Raw genomic sequence first — 18,717 nt, 5'->3', positions numbered from 1 at the left:
CTCAAAGGATTTTTTTAAAAAAATTTCTATAAATTTCTTGTTCTTTTCAAAACTGCAAAGATGATCCACTCGGGGGGTGGGGCACCAAGCCATGGTGCTCCACTGCTATGTGGTCCCATTTTCGGTCCCTCTCCCAGACATACAAATGTCGCACCCCTGACGTAGTATGCCACTAGTATGTGAGGTATGAGTGGCGCACCAAGACATGGTGCGCCACTGCTATGTGGTTCAATTTTTCAGCCCCCTCCCAGGCATACCAATGGCATACCCCTGACATAGTGCGCCATTAGTATGAGGGCTAGCAGTGGCGCACCACTACCACGATATTGTAGCTAGATATTTTCCTAGTAGTGTTACATTTCGAAACAGAGGGTAGTACTATTTTTGAGAACTAATAACCCGACCAAATCCTGGTTCTTATATAACACATACATTTTTTTGAGATAACCATCCACTTTATTAACCAATAATGTTCACTACAGATAGTTGGACTGGTACAATATCATGAGGATTTAAGAGCCACAGGTGGCGCCCTGGATCAAAGGAAATCGCTGCACGAGCCAGATTGTGAGTGTGACATCCTGGCCTAGGGCTCAATAGGATTGATAGGATACGCATACCAACAAGTTGCAACTTCTTTTCTGGAACCTCATCAGCAAAGAACTCCGAGGTTAAGCGTGCTTGGCCCGGAGTAATTTGAGTATGGGTGACCGACCGAGAAGTAGTTCCCGGGTGCGCACGAGTGAGGACAAAGTGCGCAGGAAAGACATGTGTTGGTCTGTGGGGCTAGTCTAGAGATCCTAGAGAGCTGCTAGGGGTAACAGGCCCGGCCGAGGGTGGTTGGAATGTTACATTTGGTATCAGAGCCGACCCTCGTGGTTACACGGGCGTGTGCGGGTCAGGGGTTTGGGCATGTGGCGCATGACTGGTGTGGGTGGCATACGACATGGCACATGTGCTGACACTGGACGCATGGACAAGTGCCAAGAGGGGACGTTCCTGGCCTGGGGCTGATCGACGAGGGCGTCGATCTTCTAAGGGGGATGAGTGTGAAATCCTGGCCTAGGGCTCAATAGGATTGATAGGATACTCATACCAACAAGTTGCAACTTCTTTTTCGGAAGCTCATCAGCAAAGAACTCCGAGGTTAAGCGTGCTTGGCCCGGAGTAATTTGAGGATGGGTGACCGACCGGGAAGTAGTTTCCGGGTGCGCACGAGTAAGGAAAAAGTGCGCAGGAAATACATGTGTTGGTCTGTGTGGCTAGTCTAGAGATCCTAGAGAGCTGCCAGAGGTAACAGGCCCGGTCGGGGGTAGTCGAGGTGTTATAGTGAGCCTCAGAAATGTGTTGTCTACCTTCATGGTTGAAACGGACCGAATCAAAAATGCGTGAGTGCTCATTAATCTCCTTGACAACTGATGCATTAGCTCCTCCCAAATTGTCAGCTATATCTCTAAGAATACCTTGGCAATTCGAACTAATGTTGATCTTCCTTGTACCTAGGTCCTTGGCAAGGGCTAGGTTCTCTCTACAAGCAGGAGTTTCAAGAATAGATGGATCAGAGATCCTAGGAAAGACAATTGCAGATGCACCCATGTAAATACCTTCATGATTCCTACATATGACTCCCACAGCTCCATGATTGCATGACCCGCGAGACAGCTCCATCTACCACGAATTTAAAATAAGCAGTAGGTGGCGCAAGCCAGCTTCCTACTTGCCTAGTGGCTGGATGAGCATGCACTTGAGGGTTGGGCTTCACAATCTGCTGGAGATAAAAAATGTAGCTCCTGATGAATAGGTGAGTGGATAAAGGACTTTGGAATATTTGCTCGTAAATAGTCTTCCGCCGGGCAGTCCAAATTGCCCATATCCATACTAGCACCTTGGTGAAATCTGCATGCGAGAGTGATTCCATCATAGAGAAAATCCAATGCTTCGATGAGGGTTCCGAAGAAGCAAAAATATGTTACACCAATTCCTCCTCACCTAGAGCCCAAACACTCCTAGCCATCGCACATTCCAACAGTGAATGTTTCCATGAATCTGCAGCTCCACAAAGGGTGCATCTCAAATTTGTGGCCATGTTCCGATGATGCAAGAGATCAGCTATCGGAAACGACTATTTTAACCCTAAATTTTAGACTCAATAACTGGGTCAGGCCGGGCCTAGGCTTTGGTCTTGTGCACCTTGCTTTGCTAGGCCCGGCCCGAAGGATGGCTACCTATATAATGGTAGGCAAAGAAAAAACAAATCGGTCTCCGGGCAGTCGAGCACATCGCTTGGCCTCCCAGCAAAGTCAAACCTCTGTACGCTTCCTGCGGCGCACTACCTAGATAACAACACTTTGTACACAGGTGCAGGGGTAGTACCGTAAACTCCGCTCAAAAGATGGCTGGCTTTGCCCATCTCAAAGCGAGGTTGCTTCAGGAGCTGACCCTCGCCTGACTCTGACTGGGTCTCCGTGCCGGTGCCGCGCCGCGCGGTCTCCCATCATTTCATTCCCTCTCGCTCCCTCCCACTCTCCCTCAAATTTATAGTTTTTGCTCCTTTCGATTCTTCTTCCTCCGCGCTGAGCCGAGCCGAGCGGCGAGGGGGTTGGAGCAGTGAAGAGGCGGCGGCGGCGGCGGAGCAGCGAGTGGGGAGGAGACGGGCCGACCTCCTGGGGGGCCTTCGATGCAGGTACGAGTTGCTGAGCCCCCTTTTCTGCTGGTGGCGAGCTGGTTGATTGTTTTGAGTTTTCTTTGATTCAGTTCAGGGTGGTGTCAAGAACACGTCTATGTTTTCCCCAAAAAGTTTGCTTTTTTATGTCCGTGCTGTGCTGCGACGATAGTAAGCGAATCATGGGGTTTTAGCTCTAGAAACGAAGCTGGAGCAGATGTGGATTTAGCCTCAGGCCGTGCCAATTCCTCAAATATGTTGTTGAACTGTTAATTGAGTTTTTCTTTCTTTGGGGTGTTTCGATGCATTTCCTTTTTCCAATTTCAACCAGTTCATAGAAAGAACCTGTAATTTGGCTGCTAATTTTTTCAGTAATTTGATATTCTAATCCTCACTCGTTCAAAAGAGAGACGCGATTTCTCGAAATCATACTGGGGAAAGTAGCCAGCACTGTATCATATATTCTCCAATTGGTTCTAGAATCAATCCCTTTTGGCTTTTGCCAAGATACTCTGCCGGTTCTTTCTTTACAGTTTCCTGGTCTGAACTCTGAACTATCATTGTCCATGAGAACAACTAGTCTGCCATCAGTCATCCCAATTGGGGGCATGTACTGACATGGGCCTGACTGACATGTACTTTCTTTCAGAGAAGCGGAGGACAGGCCAGGAAGGCATCGCTCGCCGACTCCGTGGCGGCGGTCTCCGAGGCCAACATGTTAGCGGTGGCGACCGCCACCGACATCGACCAAGACAAGTTCATGGACGTGGGCAGCCGTCTCCAGCGCGTGCCCCCGCCCACAACAATGGAGCTGCAGGATTCCTCGACTGATGCGATGCACGTAGTCGTCGAGTATCTGGCCGCCAACGTCGACCTCGCCAAGGACCTCGTCGCCAGGTGCAGCGCCGTCGCGCAGCAGCTCATGGACGAGGACCTCCAGAGCATAACCGAGGACCTTGACAACGTGATAAAGAACATCGGGCATGAGCTCAGCAAGATACCTGCTTCAGCATTTGGGAGCAACAGGTCTGCACACGCAACAGCGGGCACAGACCGTCAAGTTACCGGAAATGGCCATCATCCTTATGATCAGCGTTCCTGTGATGCATATTCAGAGACTGATTTGCCGATAGTTGTAGCAAATGAGAAGCCCAAGAGGAGAGCGCTGCATGATGGGGACATGCCAAGGTTGGTGGACTTCCTGCAGGGAATGTATCATGAGTCCCATGAGTTCGGTGGGCAGTCGTTCAGTTCTCTCCCTGAAGTCGCAGAATATGTCGAGCCACTGTATGACTCATTCTTCTGTCCGCTGACAAATAAGGTCATGGTTGATCCGGTGACAACAGAAAGCGGTGTGGCGTATGACAGGAGAACCATTGAGGAGTACTTTGAGAAGTTTACGGATGATTCTGAACCTGTGATCTGCCCAGTCACAAAAATTGCAATGCAAAGCAAGACACTGAGGAGTAACCTTCCGCTGAAGAGCACAATCGCGGAATGGATCATGAGGAATGAAGCAACAAGGATCAGGATCGCGCGTACTGCGCTCTCACTGGCAAGCACAGAGGCTATGGTACTTGAGGCGATACATGAGCTGAAACTGCTCGCCAGTACGAGGAGGAAAAACAGGGAGCAGATGCATAAGATTGGCATCACCAAGTTCCTTGCACGGCTGTTGGAGCACAAGGATGCACTGATACGCTGCGACTCGCTAGAGCTCCTCTGCCTGTTGGTCAAGGGTGACACAGGAAAGGTAAGGAAATCCGAAAATGTTTCAGCATTTGTGGCATTCGATCTTTTCCCTAGCCTGACCATGCGGCATATATTTTAAGTAATACTATCTACATCTTACTGAAACGCTCAAATGAACAGCCGAACCCAGCTTTAATTTCCAACTGTCCTGTATACATAGTATTAACATCTCACATATCTCATCCTGGCATGCAGGAAATCATAGCAAAGACCAGAGCCGTTTCAAGGACAATAAAGCTGCTTTCTAGTAGCAATCCTGATGAAAGACATGCGGCCATCTCTTTCTTGGTAGAGCTTTCAAAATCAGAGTTACTGTTAGAAAACATCGGGTCAACTGCTGGAAGCATACTAATTCTCACCACGATGAAATTCAACGACTCCGATGATCCAATTGCTGCAGAGAAGGCTGGAGAGGTTCTCACGAATCTGGAGAAATGCCCAAAAAATATCAAGTACATGGCTGAAAGTGGCTACCTAGACCCTCTTCAAAGGCATCTCGTTGAAGGTAATTTCTTGTACCGGTGCCGAAACATGCTTGACTTCCTTTCATTTTTCAGTCGATCATATAAATTTAGAGACATGGGTAACAGAAAGCATACCCTTGTATTAGTAATAATATCTGTCATTTCATTCAATCAATTTCTATAAGAGAATAGTTACAGTGTAAGGTACTGCCCATCTTTCAACAGTTGACAATGTTGCAGTACAACTTTGTTTTTGATCTCTCAAAGTCTTAAGGTCAATTTGGAACTCGTGCACTGGTAGTGAATGGGAGCTTTTCTCAATCGTGCTACTGTATTTTTCATCGCAACCACTCACCATGATACTACCATTAGCTAACATGAAAGGCACAAAACAGGATCTGAAGATGTTCAGATGGAGATGGTGGTGTACCTCGGGGAACTAGTTCAGAAGCAGGAGATGACCATCAACATCGCTGGGAGCGCATCGGAGATACTTATCAAGATGGTCCACAACGGAAACTCTAGTATCTGCAAGGCGGCACTTGATGTCCTAGTTCAAATCTCTTCTCACCGCCCCAACGGCAAGACACTCGTGGATGCAGGTGCTGTTCCGGTCATGGTCGAGGCGCTGTTCATTCGAAAGATTGACGATGAACCCATGGGGTACAAGACTGAGGCTGCAGCAGTGCTCGCCAACATTGTCAAATCCGGCATGAACCCTGACGTCATTGTTGTCAACAAGGAAGGTCATGTTATCACGTCCAAGTACTCGGTTTACAACTTTGCACACATGCTCAAGTCCTCCATGCCTGATGACCTCAACCTCAACATCGTGCACGTGCTGCTCGCACTCACTGCACTCCCTAAGCCGCTATCCACGGTGGTATCAGTCATGAAGGAGCAAGGCAGCAGCCAGACTGTGATTGAGTTCATGACTTCACCTAGCGAAGCACTTGGCATTGCCGCGACAAAGCTGCTCATTGCGTTGTCCCCACATATGGGGCACACCATTGCTGAGAAGCTCTGCAAGGCGCCTGGGCAGCTGAACAGGCTAATCAAAAGCATAGGCCAGTTGGGGCGGATCACAGAGCGGCACGCTGTTTCTGCGACACTCCTGTCAAAGCTACCCTATCAGCATCTAACACTGAACCTCGCGCTGCTGCAACGGGGCACTGTGCCGACCATGCTAAGCAAGATAGAGGAGATGCAGCGTGGTGGGGTGCGGGCGAGCCGCCATGCGAAGCCGTATTTGGAGGGTCTTGTGGGCATACTCGTCCGGCTAACGACAACATTACATGATCCCGACGTGCTCCTGTCAGCCATGGACCACAACTTCACCTCAGTGCTCACAGGTCTCCTCGTGCGGCCGTCAGGCAGTGATGAGGTGCAGCAGCTCGCAGCCGTCGGCCTCGAGAACCTCAGCCACCAGTCGTTGATCCTCGCGCAGCAACTGCCCGAAGAACAAAGCCCCAAGAAGAAGAACATCCTCAGGCGCCTGCGCACTGGCCGGGTCTATGACAACCAGAAACCACCTGCGCATGGCCGCCTCTGCCCTGTCCACCGTGGTGCGTGCTCTCCGAACACCACGTTTTGCCTGGTGGAGTCTGGCGCGGTCGAGTGCCTCCTTGGTGTCCTGGAGAGCAACGAGAACGGCCGCGTGGTCGACTCCGCGCTGGGCGCGCTCTGCACGCTCCTGGACGGCGACGTGGACGTGGTGGGCGGCGTGGCCGTGCTTGCTGAGCAGGACGCTGCACGGCACGTGCTGAGGGCGCTGCGGCAGCACCGCAATGATGAGCAAGACAACGGTGCGGTGCTACGACGGTGCTTCTGGACCCTGGAGAGATTCCTGGAGCACGGCAGCGACCGATGCGTCAAGGAGGTAAGCTCGGACCGCGCCCTGCCGAGCGTGCTGGTGGGCGCCTTCCACAAGGGCGACACTGCCACCAAGCAGGCCGCGGAGAGCGTGCTCCGGCGCCTGCACCGCATACCGGACTACTCCACAACCTACGACTCCGTCGAGATGTAGCGTACATCCTTCTTTTGTTCTGTCTTGACTTGCCGTCATGGGTTTGTATCTTCCATTAGCTGGTGCGTTGTTTGATGTAACTAGATTACAGAGAGAAAGAAAGAGGTAAAAAGAATTCTGCAGATGGAATGTAACTAAAGAGTGATAGCTGTGTATGATATGTAATTGTGTACAGTCTTTGGTTCTTGTTTTTCTTCTTAGGGTGTAATTCAGGTAGGCTATAGCAAATATTCTTTAACAAAAGTTTGTCTTGGCTGGTTGGTGAGGTTCTGATCAGGAAATGAAGGTGTGTACTGCAAAATTATATGTATTCTTGGGTAGTCTTTGATTGAATGACAGAAATACAGATACAGGGTGAATGCATCCCAGTTTAAGATGGATGCAGTTAATACGCAAGTACAAAAAAGGTAAATGCAAAACATAGGAAACTTGCAAGGATGGTTTTTGGATAAGACGAGAAACACAGAAAATCTGTATTGGTGTACTTCCGGTTTTTCAGCAGTGAAAAGGGGCGAGGTGAACCTGATTTCAGAGGAATCATTTGGAGAGCATTTCTCATTGATTGCCATCGGCGGCCGTTGATGTTGATGGTGATGGTGATGGTTAATTGTGCATTCGTCCCTACAGGATGATATTTGGGTGTCATGTATTTTCACTTTTGTAATACTTATATCTATCAGCTTGATGTTCTGTTGTTGTAGAAATCGTGGGTGTATTCTGTATCACTCTGATGCATTAGTGTTTGGATGCTGTAAGAAGATAGAGTTGTGGTTAGATGACAGCAAGCCTTTTTCAGAGTCAGTAATTTGGTGCCTTCAAGGTTAGAGCAACCTGTCAATCATGAGTTTCAAGATTGTCTGATGTAGGATTGCATCATATACATAAGATCAGCGTGTAGGGAACAAGTCCAGGAAACATTGCTCTATATATGCAAACTAGTTCTCCTCAAATATCTGGCGAGCTGTAAAACGTATCCATTGCAGTAAGTATAAATAGTTCTGCTTCAGAATAGAGTTGGCTAAGACTGCTCATAATGGGAGTAACATAGGTAGTAACATCACACACTCCAATACATTTTGGTGACATGGCATGACAATAAATGAAGAAAGAGAGTGAGGTGGTAACTAGCTATGTTACTACCATAACATCACACTTCTCAAGACAAGATGAGTCTACAATCTAATAAATATAACATGCATGATACCACATATATGTAACTATCCACTATGAAGGTAGTAACATAGGGTAGTAACATGCACCATGTTACTACTCTATGTTACTCCCACTATGACTAGTCTAAAAGACTACTAGAGTGTGGTAGTTCAGTTCATTAATTGGCATATTGCGACGCCAATCACATGAAAGCAGCTGTTGTACTGTTTACTCATTGATTATGTTGAACGCACTACTCTATAAAAGCAGCAGGAAAGACGAGAAAAAATGCTGCGAAAATTACAGGGAACATACTACGATGGTAGAGATACATGTAAACTCACCATACCAAATGTGCAATGTTAATCTGGAATGGTTTCTTTCCTGTTGCAGCGAAATCAACCTTAGTACAGTTCACCAATGCACATTACATGACTAGGATTATGAGGCATCGGGCAAAGATTTACCGCAATGCAACTCCCACAACGGTGTCCCCACCTTTGCTAGGACACCTTCTCAGATTTCTGTTCAGCCAGAAATCTGACTCGTAGCTTATCCGCTCATCTTCAATGTTCCGTCAAATGTTGAATCTGGTATTAAATGGTAGATCATTTTGATTTCTGGGACCAGATTACACGGCAATAATAATGCTTCTATTGCTACGCTCCCTAGACATAGATACCAAAGGAATGCCTTAATTTAAGTGGCACTTTAAGCTTTCATAATCTTTTGGAAGTTTTAACAGAACTATATTCCATAGTTAAACAAAGTAGAATACAAACTACTAACAGTAAAACCTCATGAAGTATATAGGTCACATCTAAACACATATTTTTTGTTGATGATATCAAATCTGTAATTTTGTTATCTGTGTTAAATCATGTAAGTGTTGACCAATGAGACTGTATCATAACTCAGCATTGTAAAGCACTACCCTTAAAACAGAGGCAACAACAGCATGTTTGTTCTGGACAGTGTTAAGATGTCTAGGATATCTCTCACAAAGCTTTTCCCTGTCTAGCCACTGCTTTAGGAGACGCTGGTCCAGCTTCCGGACCTCCGCAACACATTCACTAGTCCCAAGAACGCGCTCCAGCGGAGAGCCAACACCCTTAAAATAAAATGACGATTTTCCGGAGCCACCACCAGCCCCAGGGCCGCGTAGCTGACGGTGAAAGCGTCAAAGCAACACAAGCCAACACTATCTGACGAATTACAGGACCTCCAATGTGATGTTGCCAACGTGAAGCACCGTGGCTCCGTCGAAAGAACATGCTCAAGTGTCATTGGTGATGTGCCGAAGAACAAGAATTGGCACGAGATATCATATTTTTACTGTGGAGCATCTGGCGAGAAAGAAATGGAAGAGTCTTTGGTAATATCTACAAGCCTAATGACATTCTTATTGAGCAGATTAAAACTTATGGTAAAATGTGTAGCAAGTAAAGGTCGCTTTCCTGTTACCCAACATATAGACTCGGGTTGTCTCCCGCTGTAGCTTATAGTTGATTGTTTCCTTTGGGTCGACCCCTTTAAACCTGTCATTTATGTACTCTGATCTTTCTATGGGTCTTCTTCTTTCTCCTTAGTATATATACATGCAGTTCTACTGCATGGTTCAGAAAAAAAACTGTGCAATGCAAATTTAGGGTGTGCATTAAGTAACAACAGTATATTACAATTCACAACCTGTGATCATTGATTTTTCAAATCATTGAGATGATGCAAATTAGGGATGTGCAAAAACGTATAAATGTGTTAAATTGCTTAAAGTGTGTAGCTTGGCATAATTCAGAAAAGGTTGCAGAGGGGAACTTAAACAGCATGTGCTTAATTTACTAGCCCACTCTAGCTCATTATTGCAATACATTGTGCGGTTGTTGCCCTAAATCCAGTACAAAACATCGCCCCTTAAAGATGAGTTGCCGCTCGGCCGCTCCTCAGCATATCACTGAAAAATGATGCATTGGGGGCGAATGGAAAAATGCGCATGTTAGAAAAAATGGTATCCTACCACACCATACAATCCCATCACAAATTTTATCTGGAAGGTTTATTTGTTAAACACAGTCTAGGACTAGGATTAGGAGGAATAGGGAAAGAGAATGATAAAAGTTGACATTTCTCAACCCCGGCTTTTGATTGTAGAACAGGGTTGCTGTGGACAAGGCTATGAAAAAGGCTCGGACTATTGGATCTAGACTCAGTTCGGACTTCAAACCAAGCATGGGCTTCAGCATGAACCTCGGTGTCATCAACTCTCTTTCCGTCGTCTCCTACAAAGTCAAGCTCGCAGAGGGCACCCAAACACGGAGATACATGAACGTTCTGAACATACAGTAGGCTGGTTGTTTAGGAATGACCCATTCCATGATAAGCTTGTCATGGATACTTCAAAGCGTCCAACTTTGGGCCCAAAACCCATGGGGATGGATAAAGAATTATCAGTGAGAACTTGAAATTGAGTTCCTCACTGGTTGATAAGAGGGGCAAGGTGAACTTGGTCAGTCTCAGGGGAACCAGATTAAGTAGAGTTAGTTGATGTCCTTGCTGATGACCACGCCAAGCACGCAAGGGGGCAAAGATGTGAACGAAAGTTACATGTAAGGCTATAATTGTAACAATCCTTCCATTGTGACAGTAGGATTGCAAGATCCATCGCATTTCTGCCATGAAATTGGCAATTAAATACTTCACATGCCAAATCAAGCTTATTTGTTAACGGTTCTAACCCTAAACCAGTGAACTGTTGTAACTGGGTGGTCAGTGTTTGTTGTGGTGAAACACACAATAGCAAGTGCAGCAAAGAACCTTTTTGCCGCCTCATAACACCAGCAACTAGCAATTGTACTTCTGTAATAAGATTATACTGAGTGTACAATTTAGTGGAAAGGGAGCATTTTACAATATTATTGGATCTGAGCTAAATGCTACCCAGATAGTCACTTTCCTGCAAAATGGAACTTGCCATCATGATGTAAAGAGTTAAGTTACCAATAGTTATACACGTAACTTTCCCTAGGATAATATAGCTGTTGCAATCCCCATTTAAGCGTCCAGGTAGTCAGGTCTGCAGCTTCCTCTAGTGGCAAATGGCACATCAGAAGAAAAGGATTTTACAGGATATCACCTGCTGCTTCCAGTAATGCGAAATCAACAATAAAGCATTTTGGGTTGCTCAATTGTGAGCTGGCACAACAGTGTCAACAAGCTCACATGTAGTTCAGTCGAAATCCCATGTCGCATTGTGAGGTCTTGCTTTAGTGGTGGAATCTATTGCTCAAGGTTTACCATTTGATTCTTGGTCGTTAAAAAGGGTAAAGGGTGTCGCGATGACGTTGTGGAACTCTCCATCAAAATTACTAGGCACCTGTCCAATGTTCAAACCATAAGAGGATGCATTCGATTGTAATGAAGCAGAAGAATATAGACTGGATCAACATGTTTCCAAAATCTTATGTGCATATTCTTTTGGCAATAACACTAATGAATTAGCAGTTCTTGAACTACCACAGATTACAACACTGCACTGGATCTAATGGAAGCCTAGTAGGCACCATCTTTTCAATAACATAGTAATGAACTAGTAATTCAAAAACCACCAAAAATAAAACACTGCGCTATGTCTTATGGGAAACTAACAGGTACTGCCTATTGCACTTAAGTTCCATCTGTCTATAATTTGTTTTAAAGAGCTTCAAATGAGAATATAGGCACAGTAAGGCATGGGACAAACCTGATGTGTGGGTTCTTTGAATGTACTGCTAGTTCCTTGCATCGGATTTGTTACTCTTCCAAATGCATCAGTAGAGTTCACAATGCTGTGGAACGCAGCTTGAGAATGTTTTGGTGGATGCAAAAACTGATGTCCGATGTCTGGTAAGAAGCCAAATGCAGACGATGCAGTTCCTTGAGACTGAAAGAACTGTACAATGGAACATATATAAGCATGAGGAAAATAAAATAAAATTTGAAGGACCTATATTATATATATCTGGCAAGGGATTGCATACATCCTTGGACAAAATGCGTTCTATGTTGAAGTCCAGTGCTGGATTGACAGCTGAAAGCTTCATCGACAAAAACTGCACAATATGCACATACAGGGTCAGGAAGTGGACATCACAGCAGACAGCAAAAGCAGCAAAGGAGTATTGCAAACGTCATACCTCAACTTGCCGCTGTAGTGATTGAACGTAATTGATTATCTCATCCAGCATAACGGCTTTACCGATGACCTGGTTTACAGTTTTGCTTGTGAAAATAGGTAATGACAATAATGTGGATTGTGGAATAAGACATATGTAAGAAGTGCTGACTTCCAAAGTTATACTTTGCATTCAAGATAAGCTCTCCCGTGGCAATACAATGCAGACAGTTAAGAAGCAAACAAACAAAAAAGGAGTAAGTCACTTACTTTACTACAACCAGGAACAAGATCCTGAAGAAACTTCATCCTTTCACTAATCTTTTCCCTCCGAACCTGTATGGCAAGCGATATCATTGAAACTAAATGGGTGGAAAAATCACTTGACAAGGGTAATTCTAATAGGATAACTAGGGACCTACTCTTTCTGCAAGACTATGGCTGTTCGTAGCCTGGCCACTTCGAGCTCTGATATGTATGTAATCTTGCTTGGGTGCATCAGAAGTTTCCTCGGCTTGTTTGCCGTTGGATTTTTTGGATGCCACAATAGGCCTCTTCGGTTCACCTTTATCGTCATCATCTTTTTCCTGCTTGACTCCACGATCCTTCAAGAGCAAACCATATTCTTAGCTCCATCTGAACCCACACAAATTTAGCTATATTAGAGATAAATTTTAAAAAAGGTACCTGGCCTGGTTTTTTCCTCTTCTTGGCACAAGACACACTAGGCCTGTCATCCTGGCTAGCACCGCCGCTGCACTCCGGCTTGCTCAACTCATTGTTGGAGGCATCAGCACCATGCGAACCCTCTGTATCTCCATGCTGCCTATCACCAGTCAACGATGCATCGTTGCAGCCCACGTCCACACCCATCTCCGTGGATGGCTCGCGACAGTTCTGGAAGCTACCCAGAGGCTGGTTCCTAGGGAAAGTGTGATCCATCATGGCTCCAAGGTTACCCCCACTTAATCCAGGAAAGCTCGTTCCACAGTCCATGAACCCAGACGGGGCGCCTGAGTAGGTGGGCACAGCTGCCGCCGACAGCATCCCCAGAAATGAGGAGAACTGATGTCCATTCACCATGGCGCTTGAGTTGCTCTCCCCCAGCCCAAAGCCCTGCCCGGGCGGGTGATTCCATAGGCTGGGAGGGAACGTGCTCGCCATGGCGGCCAACGCGTCAGTGGACGAATCGACATGAGCTTCCGGCGAGAACCGGCGTCCGTCGAAACTCGGCTGCTGGTCGTGCCCGCTGGGCCGGTTCTTCTCCTCCGGTTCCTCCAAATCGGCGCCGCTCTTCTCGGTCACCTCCATCCCGCTTCTGCTACTCCTCCAAGACCGAAATCTGCGATTTTGCCAGCAAAGAGAGGTCGTTTGAGATGCCCCCCAGCTTGCTCGACCTCAAACCCTCGTCAGTACACCGAATCCAGCACAACCTCACAATCTGGGTGCCCTTTGAGGGGAGGGAATCGGGTGAGCTGAGTAAACCCAAATCTCACATGAACAAATGCAGTACAGTGAAAGCAAGAATGTGCGGGGGCGGCGGATCTAGACAGTGCGCACCGGCGGGCACCCAGATTCCTGGAGGTCAGTGGCGGGTTTGCTTAACTAATCAGTGGAGGACAGAATGCTCGTACCTCGAGAACCAGTGGCCAAAACGGCGGACGGAGTCGAGGCAGCAGGGACGCGGCCAGGTGGAACGGGAACGGGAACGGCGACGGCGGCGGCTCTCGCTGGAGGCGGTGGGGGTGGATGGGGCGAGGCGCCGGCGGTGATGCGAAGCTACGGGATGGCGGTAGCACTAGGGCACGGAGGTACTGCTTCACTGGTTCAGAGCCGCATTTGGGTGGGATTTGGTTTTGGGGTAGGTGCTGGAAGAGGAAGAGGAACGTACGGGGCGGGACGGTGGAGAGAGGAAATGGATCTTGACTCTCGATGAGAGCTCGTATTATTTTACGTACAGTACTATTTTATTTATTTAAAGCGTAATATGATGTAGCATATGTATCTGTACATAGAATTTATATCTATCTATTCTACTTCTAAAAAAAAATTAACACGTCGATATGAAAATAATCTATTACGTGAGGCATCCCCTATGCAATGCATGCTACGAAGTTGTGATCGTTAAAAAACCATTACAGACTTGATTATCATTATACCTAATTCAATCTTGTTATCGACGAGGTTATTTAACTCATTCTGTTCGATTTCATTCTCGTGATCTAGTCATGTGCTGCAAACTTGCAACTTGGATGTAGTCTCATTGAGTGGGTCCATTAATTAGTATCATATTCGTGGATGAACAAATCCCACTCTTTTTTTTTGAAAAGGTAAAATGTGATTCCATTAACCCAGTTGCGCAGTAAGATCGCTGGCAACAAATTCAGTTACAAAGTGGGGGCAGACTCTACCCAACCTGAAAACTCAGAATCACACCTGAACGGCTCAACCTGTCCCATTGGAAGAATCAACTACATCTTTATGATCACCATGTTATGGTGTGACGGTTAATGCAGTCAAATCAGCCTCTGATGACAATGATTATAATATGGTCTAACCGTCTAATTAATACGCTTTCACATATATAGTAACGTGAACTTCGTGACTTGATCACATTACAACACTTATATTTGGGAATGTCCATCATATCATTCACTCAATGATACGACTTCATTGTCAATAACATATACATGATCAGGAAATCTCGATCATCGATTAACCTCACTGAGCTGCTTTGTGAATGCTCACTAAGGACCCTTGTTTGTTTACAATATCACACGTGTAATAATATTTTCAACTAATACAATTTTAGCATGGCACGATACTATTATGAACTGTTGATATATAATAATAAACACTCTTTATTATCTGCCTCTAGGACACCATATCCCCCGACGCTCCCATGGTTGTGGCTTCCAAGGAATACTGCTTCCATCGATGTCACTTCCATCGCCACCTTTTGAACTTAGGAGGCAACACGCTAGCTACTGCGGTGAAGTGTGATTATCTTCTGTCGAGGCAACCCGTCTCCCATCGCGCTTACTTCTCTACGGCCGCTTCTTGCGCAATTGCTTAACACGTGTCGTTCTGAGGCGGCTTCTTTGTAGGCATCATACAATAACATGGGTGTGTGGTGACAGCGGTGGACGACGACATGTATTGGGCGGCTAGAGGAGTAGAGGGCGGGAGAATGTACTGGGAGAGGTAAGTAGAATTATGGATTTTGTGTGTGCCGCTTCTAGGACCAGCCTCCGAGCGAATCCTATGTGGCTGCATGTGCCGGCGTCCCTAAGTCGGTCCCTATGGGTCGAGTCCAACGGGAGGTTACCGGAAAGAGTTTATGGCCGCGTACACTGCCAACATCCTTTTGGGGGCGCCGATTCGAGCCCATTTTCAAGTGGGCGCTCCCATAGACTATTGAGAGGAGGGGTGATTTGGCGGCACCGATGAAGATGCTCTTAGCCACCTTTTGGAGACCTTGCTAGACGAGAAGGGAAAATCCACCTAATGTGAAACAACCAACTCGTAAGAATCGCACAACCACATCATATCACATCACACTTCATGTGCCAACTAATTTATACTAACCCCAAAATGTTAGTCTATCTTTTTATGGATGCAATCCACATCATCTATTCTTTTAGCTAGTTAATTGTCCCATGTCATCTCCATAGATATTTGTTAATGACGATCTATCTTAAAATGCAAGTTATCCACATTATCTATATTTTTTATGGAATTGTCCACATCACTAATTTTTAGTCATCGGATATACAACAATTTCATGTCAATGAAATTTAGCTTCTTGATTATTTTGAGCAATGAAAATTTGCATATTCATATTGACAACTCCATGTTTCATGTATTTTATACCCTTTTATTTAGATAGTAGAGTTTCTTACAAGATTTCCGTTGAGCATGCGGGGCATCCTTCTAGTTATACAGACAACCACATTCCAGATAAGATGTGCTGAGAAGCAGAAGAACCTGGCCGAACGGTAATAGATGGCATCGATGATAGCAATTTGAAAATTATGCGCGAGAATAATACGCATTATCATTCTCCGTATGTGTGGCTCCATCTTCTTAAATAAGTGTGAGGTGAGCAAAAATGAGGGAGGTTCAATCAGAGCGCGAGGGACAATTCGAACGCAACCAATCATCTCTACGTAATGTGTGTGCGGATAATTTGGCTTTCATATGGCAGGATGTGAAAGCATTTGTGGACACACGAAAGATGAGATGCTTGACTAATTTAACGTCTAAAAAGGTATGCTATCTTTTTTATTACAAAGCCACACGTAAATTTCAAACCGTGTAAATTATAGTGGATATTTTTAGTTACGAGAATTACGTGGTCGCTGGAAAGGAGTTCATATATACAGTTCTAACGCTTTTGTTACTTGCTAGAAATTTGAAATTTGTAGAAGCAATCACACAAAGAAGGGAGGGAGAAGAAATACCACAAAAAAGAGAGAAAAATGTATCAGAGCCAGGTTTCGATCCTGGGACCTGTGGGTTATGGGCCCACCACGCTTCCGCTGCGCCACTCTGATTGTTTGGTTAATTTTCTAACAGGCTGCTATAGATATCTGAGCCTATGCCCAGGCTGGAACTGGGCCTGAAAGCGACCAGACAGTGCCCAATTCATCGCATTTTATTGTCCAGACCAGCCCATGCAACGAGTTATACGTCTGAGTGGGCATGGGCTTTTGAGTGCGTGTTCTTTGCCAACGCAAGGTAAAAATAAAGTGTTCTAGAGCACGTTGTTGTCTCTCAACGGAAGCCTGATATACCACCTAGTAAGAGCATCTCCAACAGGCGCTGCAAATTCTCGCGCGCTATACCGGCGATTGGGCGCGCTGTATACCGTTCGCGCGCGGTATAGCGAATTTGCCCCCGGCAGAGGCTGCATTTTGCAGCGCGCGTTGGTGTGCGGAAACGCACCTCCGCCGGAGGCGCTATTTTGCAGCGCGCGCGACCGTTTTTTTTTTTAAAATTCATCAAACAAACTATGAAATTTGAACGAAATACGAATATATTAAAGTGCGACGATACAAATGCGACATAGAAAATACTAGTACTACTCGTCCGACTACTCGTCGGACTCCCGGCCGTAGTCGGAGCTGCTCGCGGTCGTCTCCGACACCGGCGTGGACGTCGACGTCCAGTGGAAGTCGGAGGAGGAGGACGAGAGGACGACGGTCGACGGCCCTGCGCCTTTCTTCTTTTCCTCCTTCCTCTTCGCCGCCGCCTCGGCCCTCGCCTTCTTCCTCGCCGCGGACTCGGCGCGGCGCTTCTCGCGGCTCGCCTTCTTCGCCGCTTTCATCGCCGCCTTCTCCTCCTCCTTCGCGCGTAGAAGGCCTCCGTGGCGGCGACGTCCTCCGGGAAGCGCCGCGCCCACTCGACGCGCATCGCCTCGTCGCGCTCGGCGATGAGGAGGCGCCGCTCCGGCTCCCGATGGCGGCGCCGCTCTTCGCGCGTGACTATCGGCGACGGCGCGCGCCGGCATCTCCGCCGCTCGCGCGTCCGGACGTCGTCGAAGTTCATCCGCGGCGGGGGCGGCCGAGGCGCCACGCGACGGCGTCGTAGGCTCGCGCCGCCTCATGCGCGGTGTCGAAGGTGCCGAGTCGGATCCGCTCCTCGCCGGAGCGAATCTCGGCGTCGAAGCGGCCGCTCGGCCGCGCGCGGACGCCGCGGTAGCCGGAGGCGGAGCGGCGCCGCGGAGGCATGTCGCCGGAGGCGGAGGCGGAGGCGGACGGGCGGCGGAGGTAGAGCGGTGGCGCGTGGCGCGGGAGACGAGAGCGGTGGGGAAAGAGGCGGAGAGACACGCGGAAGGCGGTTGGCGCGTGTCGTCTATATAGCGCGCGCGGCAGCGCACGCGGCAAATTTCCCGCGTGGGATGGCGCAAACGCGCGGGCGCGGCAAAAAATTTACCGCGCGCGCCTTTTTCCCGCGTCTGCTGGAGCTTCGCGCGAGCGCTCGCGCGCGCCAAACTGGCAGGTATTTTGCCGCGCGCGCGTTTTACAGCGCCTGTTGGAGATGCTCTAATGTCTGAAATAGAAAAATAGTATAGAAAAATGCAAAATATATTCATGTGGCATGTAAACACACCTTTACTATGAGAAATAAACCAGTTCCGAAAAACATTTCGTGTTACCTTCTAAGTGGATTAAAACTATTTCCACGTCGTGGATCTTTTTAAACGGAAAAGTACAGTATTCATCAAATAATTAATTGCAGCGCTTGTATACAATCATAGATGAAATAAAGTCAAATAGATCAACCCACACACTAGAGTTTCTTTTATTGAAGGAGAATTTGGCAGCGGAATTTGCTTCATAGTTAGAATGTTCGACTGTCCTTCGTCCAAATTGCATCGACGTATGATGACTTTCAGCAAGAACGGTGTGTGGTCTCTAATTATATAGTGCATTTTTTAAATATATAATAGATAAATAATATCCTTATCGAAGATCATCCGACCATATCTGTTTCTCCATATATTTTTTGA

The 18,717-nt window shown here is 47.0% G+C and overlaps 2 protein-coding genes and 1 non-coding gene across 3 annotated transcripts; 1 reads left to right on the top strand and 2 right to left on the bottom strand.

Annotated features, from left to right (window-relative positions):
* Positions 1–3,290: 3,290 nt before the first annotated feature.
* LOC124707856 (putative U-box domain-containing protein 42) lies at positions 3,291–7,185 on the top strand (the record flags this gene model as incomplete). Its single annotated transcript, XM_047239555.1, has 3 exons — positions 3,291–4,415; positions 4,610–4,919; positions 5,274–7,185. Coding segments are annotated over 3 exons (3,066 nt in total), but the record flags the coding sequence as incomplete, so codon positions are not given.
* A 3,710-nt stretch (positions 7,186–10,895) lies between these two features.
* Positions 10,896–14,129, bottom strand: LOC124672937 (transcription factor bHLH49-like). The gene is made up of 8 exons (XM_047209093.1): positions 13,838–14,129; positions 12,891–13,545; positions 12,626–12,808; positions 12,474–12,539; positions 12,226–12,294; positions 12,070–12,141; positions 11,793–11,981; positions 10,896–11,426 (listed from the first exon to the last, which is right to left on the bottom strand). Exons 2-8 carry the CDS (start codon positions 13,512–13,514, stop codon positions 11,337–11,339), a joined length of 1,293 nt encoding a protein of 430 aa, XP_047065049.1. The 5' UTR covers positions 13,515–13,545; positions 13,838–14,129; the 3' UTR covers positions 10,896–11,336.
* Positions 14,130–16,687: 2,558 nt separating this feature from the next.
* On the bottom strand, positions 16,688–16,759 carry TRNAM-CAU. Its single transcript has one exon. It is a non-coding gene; the product is annotated as a tRNA-Met (tRNA).
* Between the last annotated feature and the right edge of the window lie 1,958 nt (positions 16,760–18,717).

Source organism: Lolium rigidum, chromosome 1 (assembly GCF_022539505.1).
Source record: "Lolium rigidum isolate FL_2022 chromosome 1, APGP_CSIRO_Lrig_0.1, whole genome shotgun sequence".
In the NCBI taxonomy this organism is placed as follows: Eukaryota; Viridiplantae; Streptophyta; class Magnoliopsida; order Poales; family Poaceae; genus Lolium; species Lolium rigidum.
The sequence above is the reverse complement of the archived record's forward strand: the minus strand, read 5'-3'. Positions and strand labels throughout refer to the sequence as shown.

What these genes read in the sequence shown, in the direction of transcription:
- LOC124672937 (XM_047209093.1), bottom strand. Translation starts at nt 13,514, where the DNA reads ATGGAGGTGACCGAGAAGAGCGGCGCCGATTTGGAGGAACCGGAGGAG. An exon ending in AGAGGAAAAAACCAGGCCAG is followed by an intron (nt 12,809 to 12,890) that starts GTACCTTTTTTA and finishes TTGCTCTTGAAG; the next exon opens with GATCGTGGAGTCAAGCAGGA. An exon ending in AACGCATTTTGTCCAAGGAT is followed by an intron (nt 11,982 to 12,069) that starts GTATGCAATCCC and finishes TCCATTGTACAG; the next exon opens with TTCTTTCAGTCTCAAGGAAC.